Here is a 10,722-nt window from a genome sequence, read left to right as displayed (position 1 = left end):
CATTTATCACACTGCCTTTGTGGGTACTGAGTTCCTTGAAACGCCCATGGCTGTAACCTTACATAAGCAGCACATTACAAAGTTCCAACTGTCAGAAGGAAACCCAGATTCTAATATTTGTTCTATTGGTTCTAGTTATAACACCAGTTATGTGCCTGTCCTTTTTTTTTTTTACTGTAATATGAATATGACAAACAAATCCCAGATAAGAAACTCCCAGCTTGCCATATGGGAAACGGTTTAGCTTCAGCTTTATTGTGTCCTGCAGTTGGCAGTACATCCACCCTGCTTTCAGGAAAATATAATTAAACAGAGTGAATATCACATTTCCTTCCCATAATGCCCTGGAATGAACACCTTTATCTGCCTCATAAAGAGTGTAAAGTGTGATTGTGTTTGCACCTAGAGGGCATTGAATCAGGGAAAAAAAAACAAAGGAGGTGTCCAGAATCAATTTGACAACACAAAATTTTAAAAGGACAAATGCCAGTTGAACTGTCAAATTAAACCCAGTGATGTGCAAAAGAGTTTCTGTGATGCTGGCAGTCACCTGTGCAGTGCCATGCTTATTATTATTATTATTATTATTATTATTATTATTATTATTATTATTATTATTATCGTTGCATTTAGCAACCTATTTTATTTCAAAGTCTGTTATATAGTGGACTCAGTGTTGGGGAGTAACGGAATACATGTACCGCCGTTACGTATTTAAAATACAAAATATGAGTAACTGTATTCCGTTACAGTTAACGTTTAAAAAGGTGGTATTTAGAATACAGTTACTTTGTTGAAATAAATGGATTACTTTCCTGTTTCATCTTGTCGCGGGTCAGGACTGTTTGGTTTTGTTTGACAGCTACGTTCTGTTGTTCCAGGTGGCAGCGTTACGGTTGCCATGGTTACAGGGTGACTCTCTCTCTGCGTGTTTCCTGGGTGAGAGAGCGCCTTTTTGTTGTTGTTGTTGTTGTTGTTGTTGTGCTAAGCTAATAGGCAGAATGCTACAGGTATAGCTCTAAAGAATGTAGCCTCATGGGCAGTGTAGCCCGTGCTGCTGAGAGAATGGACTGCCATACCCGTTATGTGTCTGTGAACGCGAGGAGGGAGAAAAAGGCGAGTGGAAAAGTACCAGTTGTCATCAAGCAAAAACGGGAGCTGGAAGCATGTAAATATAATAATAACCACTGCAGCCAAGAAGAGTGCCTGACGAGCCCAGTTGTAAGTAAGCTATTAGGACTGGACTGTACACTGTGTTCGTGTTTTCCTCCGAAACAATAATGTAGTGGGTCAGGGCTGTTCGGGGTTCTGTTTGTACAGTTATGTTTTGTTTATGTTGCCATAGTGACAGGTGACGCCCTCTCGCTGCGACGGTGTGTCCTTCCGGGGTCAGAGGGCGCCCTGTGTTGTTGTTGTTGTTGCCGCGCTGAGCAGTTAGCTAGCGGCAGTGTTTTTCTGCGAATGTGAATAAACGGCTGTGCTCCCTGGCTAGCTCAGGGGAAGCAAGACCAAACGATACCTCCGTCTCCTCCTTGTCTGAGCTCGCCACAATAAGTTTCGTTGGAGCAGCCTTTCAACGCCTCTCTTTGTCTCTGGCAAGCAAAGTTGACCCAGACAACAAAGTAAAGCTATTTTTCGGCTACGAGCCCGACACGGAACCCGCCGTATTAGCCTGAGGTCCCTTTACTCCGGGTTCGGAGCCGCGGAACTTCAGTAACAGTAATAAATCACAGCAATAGTACATTCAGCATGATAATATATTAAGTAATCCAAAGTATTCAGAATACGTTACTCTCATTGAGTAACGTAACGGAATACGTTACAGAATACATTTTGGGGCATGTATTCTGTAATCTGTAATGGAATACATTTTAAAAGTAACCTTCCCAACACTGAGTGGACTTGATGTTTAGTCTGATGGAGTTTACAACAGAGCTGTATATCAAGAATACATGCAGTATGAAGTGATCAGATTTGATTATTATTATTAATTTCTTTTTTAATCTTCTGCTTGTGAGAGATTTCTTGCTGGGATTCTGCTTTCACTGAACTTGGATATGTTTAGTGTGGGTATAGTGTGTTGTTTTTCTTTGCATTCTTTTTCCTTTTTCTGTTCTGTTTTTTAGTCTTTGTAGAACAAACTCACATGAATGTCAGTGGCAATCTGCCCTAATGACTTAATATGACACATGTTTAGGGAAGAGCCACAGCTCGCAAGGATGTGATAAGACCTATGAGAGACCCACAAAAATAAAAAGCTTTTTTCATTTGACCTTGAAGCCTGTTGTATTATATGAATTGTCATGTTAAAATGTATGTTCCCTTGCCCAAGACTATTTTAAAGGCTGTCAATAAAAACTAATTTCACAAGCACCAGTGCTCTCTTAGCACTAAATAAATCCATGAGCTCACCACCACCAACACCAGATGTGTTTTTTCTACTTGAACACTAATGTTTTTTGTTTTGTTTTGTTTTGTTTTGGGGTTGTTCATGGAAGAGGCAGAGTGGTTTGTTTTGGTTGTGGCTGGTTAAGGGAAATACAAGAAAAACAAAGTGGAGAATATCAGTAGCATTTATCTTCTGACAGTAATTTCCCAGCCTTGTCCTTGCATATACTCTCTCTCTCCCTCTCTCTCTCCCTCTTTGTGATTGGCTGAGGTGGCTGATGACACATCACAAGCAGGGGCGGTTGAACTATAAAGCCTCTGTACTCACTCTCTTCAGATACAGACAATCTCGCTCCATACTGAGCTTTACTGAACAGTAATTTGAGCACCACAAAACCGAAACACCACCCCTACCAGCTCCAACCTGCTGCTATGTGTAAAGGACTAGCATCACTGCCTACCTGCTGCTTGGAAAGGTATATTAAGCTTCTTGCAAACACTGATGTTTGGGGATTTGGATTAGATGATAGAGAACAGCTTTTTCTTTATCACTGTACATCTGCATGTGAGCATCTGAGAAGCTAAAATACAATGTAAGTTTTAGGTTGTGCAAATCTAGACGGCTTGTCAATAGGTATGCCATCAAGGTCTTGGTGAAAAATGTAAATAACCTGTTTTCTCTTTCTCTTAGGGCCAAGGAGCTGAAGGCAAGGCTGGGAAGTGTTTTGCAGATCCCCAACTGGAATCTATCCTGTTGCAAAATAGGGAAAAATAAGTAAGGCTCACATATACAATATAATACTGCACGGTGCATTTATTGCCATTGTGTGTTTGGTCAAAATTCCAGTTTGAATCTAATTGAAACTAATGCTTCATTTGTTTTCAGGCCAACCCTGGAGGAATGCCTAAGGTGGAAAGAGTCCTTTGAAAAACTTCTTTCCAGCAAATGTAAGTAAAGTCTCAGTTTGTTTCTTTTATTGTTCTGTGCCATTTTCACACAAAAAAAGTGCATTCAAATGTGGGTAAATTGTGTGGATGCACACACATACACATTCATCCACTCTGGGTCCATTATGTGCAATGAGTAATCACATTTCCTCTATTTCTGCAGATGGACTGTATGCCTTCACAGCCTTCCTTATGTCTGAGTTCAGCGAGGAGAACATTGCGTTCTACTTTGCCTGTGAGGAATACAAACATATCAAGTGTCCTGCCAAGCTAGCTACTAAGGCTAAGAAGATCTATGATGAATTTATCGGCAGCGAAGCTCCCCGGGAGGTAAGTAAATGCCAAATCTCAAAGAAGACGTAGCCATAAGTGGTCAAAAAGAAACTCAACCTAATATCTTGTGTCCTTTTTTTGTAGATTAATATTGACCACGAAACCCGTGACATCACCAAAGCCAATATGCTGGCCCCCACACATTCTTGTTTCGACATGGCCCAGCACAAGATCTACATGCTCATGGCCAAAGACTGCTATCCACGCTTTCTCCGCTCTCCAGCCTACAGAGATCTGGTGTGCCAAGCCAAGCCAAGCACCAAGGCCAGAAATCTGCCCCAACAGGAGAAGAAGGCTTGAAATCTGTCGATGAGCCTAAAAGGGATTTGTTAGCGATCGCCTTAAGATTTGAGAACGGAAGGGAAGTCTGGCACAAGGTGCTTCATCGTGAAGCGTGTGCTAATACTGGTACAGATGCTGAGTGCTACATGAGAGCAGCTGTGGATGGGCCTATAGCGTAGTAGCCATCACTTTGAAGATGGCAACAGAATGAAAAAAAAAAAAGGAAAATGGAGGAAAGCTGAAGGCTGATGCCTGAAAATGGACTGCTGTCGATACAGCTAGAGTTTGGAAAGCAAAGTAAAGAAAGAGTTCTACTAAACAGACTGAGTGACAATCAAGCAAGAGGCCAGCACATTTGGAAAATGCACTTTTCTTAGCCATTAGGCAAACTTTTGTAGTTGTGACGTGCAATGTCTGTCAAACTTGTTCACTGTATGTATTTGTATGGGCATGTGTGGTCCTTTATTATTTTTATGTATTTACCTGTATGTATATATTGCATTTTTAATCAAATATGGAAAATAATGTGCAGTTTAATTTATACTATAATATTTATATGACTGTTTTTTTTTTTTTTCTACATACCATATAAATTAAATTATTTGAAAAACTGGGACTATTTCTTAAATGTGTTTTTCTTACTGAACAAAATCATGGTTTAAAATTACTTCTATAAGATTATTTATATTCAAATTATATTTGCTAAACAACAGCACGATGGGAAAAAAATCACCCATTGTAAAAGCTGATGGGTACTTTAAGTGTCTTATTTAGTCTAGTGACATAGACGAATCATCGAATGTCAATATGTGGTCAGGCAGAGTTTGCTCATAGTTGTGCAAATACCCAGAGTATGGATGTTTAATCATTCATATTATCTGGTGTAGAGGTAACAATGATATATTTGCCCTCTGTCATGACGAACTCTGCAGCTAATGTTGTGCACAACTGTTATTCACCTAGGAAACTGCTCTGCTCTAAAATGTATCATAAAGAACTCAGACAATGACAGCACCCCCCTGCTTCTAGTTTTTGTCCCATAGTGTGTAAATGGGAAGAGCTTTCTAGCAAATAGGAAGCTCAAGAGATGATGACAGCATTAACGCAACAGCAGGAGCTGTAAAAGTTTATTATTACCATAGACACTGTTTGCACCCAACATCAGGAAATAAATGACAACGAAGCTGCTACCAGTTTAGAGCGCAACCACTGCTGCCTGTTAACCAAATAAACAGAAACCGCAGGAAAAAGAGCTGCAATGCCATCCAGAGTCTGCAGTAGTTAGGTAATAATGACTCTGGTTATGATGGTGGTTATATAATTTGTTCTCATTAAAATGATAAATACTGTCGTTATGATTGCTTTGGTACGGTCCACTGTACAAAATGTGTCTGAATGTCTAGTTTGTGTATTCATATGTCATCAGTGCAGAGTGGAGCCATTATTAGGGGGACAACAGCTGGTCCACAGACCTGATCCATATGAATATAGCATAATGCTGCCCCCTTCTCCATAGTAATCCTTTGACATTTCTATCTAGCTCTAAGCATAGCAATGACCATCTGTAAAACTGGTTAGGGGGTTTGTACGTTTTGGCATGTTGTGAACAGTGCAGTGGACATCCAGAAGTATATCTTCAGTTATCAAGGCAGAAATAAGCTTGAATTAATGGCCTTAGTTGAAAATACCCCAAAACAACATTTATATGGATATAATATGTATGGATATACATATTAGTAAGACACTAAGTACATTTTATTTATATGGTGCACTTAAAGCCAAAGTGTTTTATAAACCCATTTATTCCATTTTGTTTTATTAGAAAAGATTTGATGGACCTTCACTAGCAGGATTCAAAGTAATCGGTTTACCTCTGCATCATTAACAAGCTTATCTTTTTAGGCTACATATAGCTTTTATTGATATTAAATAAAAAATTGTCTGAAACAACAACTGGTTGATGTATAAGACTAATCAAATAAGCTTCTTTGAAAGCAAAGATGGATATTGGTTTTAATTTTTGGTTTGAAGTTATGGGGAATTATGCTAATATTATAGAGAAACCATTGTTGTTTCCAGATTTCTTAGTTTTATGCACATTTGTCACACATGTGTTTCAGATCATTCAATAATATTTTGTAAAAGATTTAGCATGTAAAGACAAATACAGTTTTAATATGCCGATCTTGTTTATTAAGGAAAAAGATATCTAAACTTGTGTGAGAAAAGTAATGGCTTAATATGTTCAACTGCTCTGAAAGTAATCGCTAACGCCTTGTTAAATTGTGAATGATCTGTGACTGCCCAGATTTTTTGGCGAGTTCAGCTAAATTCAGTTCACTAGCCTTAATCAGGCCTGATTACTGCCAGACCTGTTGAATCAAGAAATCAGTTGTGAAGTAGGCTAAAATATCTCAAAAAGCAACATAACATGCCATCATCCAAAGTGACAGATGGGAAACAAAATTTCTTTATCAGTCAAGAAAGTGTTGCAAAGCTATTTCTAAGGCTCTGAGATTCTAGTGAACAACAAGTCATTATCTACCAACGGGGGAAAGAAGAAAACCTTCCTATGAGTGGCAAGCCTACCAAAAGTTATTCCAAGACTGGATCATCTGGAGATCACAAAAAAACTCAAAGTTCCAAAGAACCTCGGGCTTTACTTGCCTCAGTTAAGGCCAGTGTTCATGAATCCACCACAAGAAAGAGACTGGGCAAAAATGTTCCAAGTTCCAAGGTGAAAGCCACTGTTGACCAAAAAGAACACGAAGCCTCGTCTCACAAGAGCCTCTCAAGCCTCCGCCAAAAGAACATTCTGAGAAGACAAAAGCTGAACTTTTTTGGAAGTTTTGAGTCCCATTACGTCTATTGTAAAATTAACACAACATTTCATAACAAGAATGCCACACCAACAGTCAAACATTGTGGTGGTAGTGTGACGGTCTGGGTCTGCTTTGCTGCTTCAGGACCTGGAGAACTTGCTATAATTGATGGAACTATGAATTCTGTTCCTACCAGAAAATCCTGAAGGAGAATGTCCGGTCATCAGTTGGTAACCTGAAGCTCAAGCACACTTGGTTTATGTACAAAGACTGATGAATGATCAACACACACCAGCAAGACTGTCTCTGAATGGCTAAAAACACCCCAAAACAAATGTTTTCGAGAGACCTAGTCAAAGTCCTTCAATTAGATAAACCTTAAATCTGATTGAGATACTTTTGCAAGTTCTTAAGCAGGTCATTGATGTTCAAAAACTCTCCACTGTGGCTGAATAAAACCAATTATACAAAGTACAGTAAGGAAAGTAAGTAAAGAAAGGACTCATTGCTAGATAACGCAAACTCTTGCAGGATGGCAAAAGCAGTTATTAAGTTTAGGAAGCAATTACTTTTTCAGGCTTCGCACTGCTTTAAACACTCTGCTCTTAGACAAAAACTTCTACTTTAACATCGAACAGACCCAGGAACAAAAAAAGCTCCCAAAACCAAGTAACCTCATATTCAGATTAGTTAAGCTCTCTCGTTTGTGAGATTCAGCACATGGGCAACCTACAAAAATGAAAAAAGAAGCCAGTTTCAATGGAAAAAACTGCAGTTCCTCAAGTGGCCAACGCTTGAGGAACTGCACAAAACGCTATTTTGGACTACAGTCAAGATGTGGTTGATAAGTGTTCCCAGTATAGGCACTGGACCTTTCTGTCATGTTTGTGATCCGGTTTTGGTGAGTGACATTATTGTGTTTCAGCTAGACTTTACATAGCAAAAATTTCTAGATATGTGTGTCTGTACACTGGACCTACATCTTAATGCTGTAGTTAAGTTATCAGCTAGCGTTAGCTTACAATTTATCTCTGAAACGTCTTGTCCAAAAAGGTCACCTGCCAGCTCCTAAAAGGTGGGTATGTAGTGAAACTCAAGGGGGAACAGCTTTCAAATTGGACTGTTTTGTTATTGTTTTAGAGACTGTGGGGGCACCAGATGAACATTTTTAGCTTAGCCATCTTAGCCTCACAGCGCCACCTTTTCTTTTGTCCTTTCCTACTTCTTAAGTGCCCCTAGTTGAGGATAGATTTATTGTTTTTGAGTTTTATTATGAGTAAGAGGTCCTTCTATTTTATTATAACAAATTCAGCTGATTATCGTCCAAGAATATAAATAGATGCAGAAAGTATGATCATTGGTCCCCTTTTATTTACTGTATAGTAAAAGTTGGTCAACAATGGTTAATCTTAGTGAGAGCTGCCATGCAAACAACAGGAAATGTTGCCTGAATGTTCTCTGGAAACAGACAACATGATTCATCGTTGTCAGTGTCTCATTTTGAAAAAAGTCATAAACAGTAAATCACAGTAAGTAAATCACACTGAAATTGGTCATCATTTCCTAAACTAATTTTCACCCCACTCAGTTACAGTAACGGTTATTTAACTGCAAGTTGTGGGAAAGTGTTGGTGCTTTTCTAGCATAGATGGGTCACTACATTGCAGGACTTTTATCTACAAGATTTCCTTCTAATTTTTCTGCCACCACCCAGTTCATTGGAAATACATGATTTGGAATGTGGATGGCTTAAACCCCAAGCGGCCACAATCCTCGTGGGAGGAAATGTTTTTCTTGACAGGGAAACAGAGCGCTAGGCCTCTGCCAGTTTCAGCCAGTTTAGCTTAGTCTGATTAACTGCCTAATTAATATTGAAATGTAATTCAAGCACTTGCTGTATAAGGTTAAAAAGTGTTCTCGGACAAAGCACTCACAGTATAAATAGCAAAAAGACTGCAAAGAAAAAGCACAAATGTAGATTGTTTAATTGTTCATGTTCATAAAAAGCATTGATTGTGCACCAAAAGAAAAATGTTGACACAAAACTGATCTCTAGCTTCTTTTCTCTTTTATGTCACAATTAAAATTAATGACAATGTAGTGATGATTACCTATTTCTTTTAAATTATTCAACTACTTTTTTATTGTGACAAAATCTGACTTTTTTCGTACAGCAGTAGCTTACTGTACGTTACTTGTTATAATTTGTACTTCTTTATGCAATAGAATTGTAAAACAAATCGGCCCGGTGGTGTAATTGTGAAACTACACTGCCATTTAGTGGTTTCATTTTGTAATTACATCATTTACTAGCTGCACTAAAAGGTTTAATTATGTACTATATTTGGAATTCTATTATGTGTACATTTCACTATGAAAATGCAAAAATTGTGGGTTGTAATTAACTGTTATTTGCATTCTGGAAATTTGCAGCAGGGAATTATTTAAATTTATATGCAATAAAAAAAGTGAAATGGGCAAGTTTCTTGACTGTGTAGGCTCTCAGTCACCCAGGTCATGGTAGTCTTCAGCGCTTGAGGCAGGTGGACTTTTTTTTTGGTTCATAAAGATATCTGACCTCACATCTGACAGGCTTCTTCAGGTGTAGACTCTGATGGGGAGTCCAGGATATTTAACCTGAGTCACATGGGGAATAACAAAGCTGTTTTACCAGGCATGTCTGGGGTTATCTTTCATGCCCCTTTGCTCACCTAATTAAGGCTCAGTTTGGATAACTGGATGCTTTTAGTGTTCATTATGTGTGTTTTGGTCCATTTCTTCCATTTCTACCTTAAGTGCGATGTTCTCTGCCCATCCTGGTAACCCCAAGTTTGTGTTCCAGTTGGTGGTGGGAGTTAAAGAGTAGGTACTGGTATGTGTGGGTGTGTCAGAAAAGGCTGTTCATCCCATCATCCCAGGGACAAAACACAAGCTAGACTACGTAATGTATGTCATGCAGCGCAGTGAGGATGTTTATATCTCTACATAGGAGAAACCAAATACCCAGAGCGGCTTCACCAGGACAAGAATCAGCTGTTGACCTGCACTCAAAGTAGAAAGGACAGGCTTTCGTAGATGCCAGTGTTCCCAATTTGGACTGAAAACACAGATGTTTTAAAGTCTTTTCATCCCTTCCTTAGGAATTTCAACCCCCAACTCAACTCACGCACTTAGGACAATTGGTCATCTCCTCACTAATGTTACAATATCTGATGTGATGAAGTAAAATTTGCACATCTTAACTTTTTTAAGCCACAAAAGCTGATTTGTTGAATAGTTTTGATATTTCACATCTATGTTCTGATAGCCTGGGCCAATTGATTTACAATCCAGACATTACAACTAAATATGAACTTTGAAAAAAAATCCAGTGATTCACTTTTAGAATTTATTTTAAGAGCACCAAGTTCTGGTTGGTTCACAGTGATACAAAGCAACAGCAGTGTTTGCACTGCCACACGGGGACAGACGTTTTGGCCTCTTAGTTGCTCAGGCTTCGCTACAAAGTCCCAGAAATCATCCTGGCAGTTCTACCTGTCGTTTCGTGAAGTTTTATTGCAGAAGTGCGACGGGACTTGTGAGGAAGAAGGTGGTTAATTTAGGACACTTGCTAGCTCAAAGATGTTATCCAAGACCTTGTGGCAAACACTCCTAAAGCAGGATTTATGGCCCAGCTGAGGTAGCCTGTTTGTTATCTGCTCCACTCCAAAGACTACCCATCTGCCTGCAGTGAGCGCTGTTGTCACGTGGAAGCAGTGTGCAAACTTTGTGCTACAACCAGTCTATGGGTCACTCTTGCTTGTGCTGTTCTTGGTCAGTTAGCCAGGCACAGAGCAGAGTGAAGTTATAACGTACAAAAAGTACAGTCTGTACTGAAGTAAAACAGACTGTTAAAAATGATGAAAAGTGTCACTTTGGCCAGTAACTATGCTGTTTATGCTGTATTCTT

At 39.1% G+C, this 10,722-nt stretch overlaps 1 protein-coding gene across 2 annotated transcripts; it reads left to right on the top strand.

Annotated features, from left to right (window-relative positions):
- Positions 1 to 932: 932 nt before the first annotated feature.
- Positions 933 to 4,567, top strand: rgs16 (regulator of G protein signaling 16). 2 transcript variants are annotated; one of them, XM_084910732.1, is made up of 6 exons: positions 933 to 1,221; positions 2,726 to 2,864; positions 3,080 to 3,163; positions 3,275 to 3,336; positions 3,500 to 3,666; positions 3,754 to 4,567. In XM_084910732.1, the coding sequence occupies exons 2-6, from the start codon at positions 2,821 to 2,823 to the stop codon at positions 3,967 to 3,969; spliced, it is 573 nt and encodes a 190-aa protein (XP_084766858.1). In that variant the 5' UTR covers positions 933 to 1,221; positions 2,726 to 2,820; the 3' UTR covers positions 3,970 to 4,567. The 2 variants fall into 2 exon arrangements, with proteins under 2 accessions (XP_084766858.1, XP_084766859.1); XM_084910733.1 differs by lacking the exons at positions 933 to 1,221; positions 2,726 to 2,864 and adding an exon at positions 2,874 to 2,981.
- The last annotated feature ends 6,155 nt before the right edge of the window (positions 4,568 to 10,722 follow it).

The sequence above is a fragment of the Perissodus microlepis genome, chromosome 17, assembly GCF_051167445.1.
Source record: "Perissodus microlepis isolate ML-2025 ecotype Zambia chromosome 17, ASM5116744v1, whole genome shotgun sequence".
Lineage (NCBI taxonomy): Eukaryota > Metazoa > Chordata > Actinopteri > Cichliformes > Cichlidae > Perissodus > Perissodus microlepis.
The sequence above is the reverse complement of the archived record's forward strand: the minus strand, read 5'-3'. Positions and strand labels throughout refer to the sequence as shown.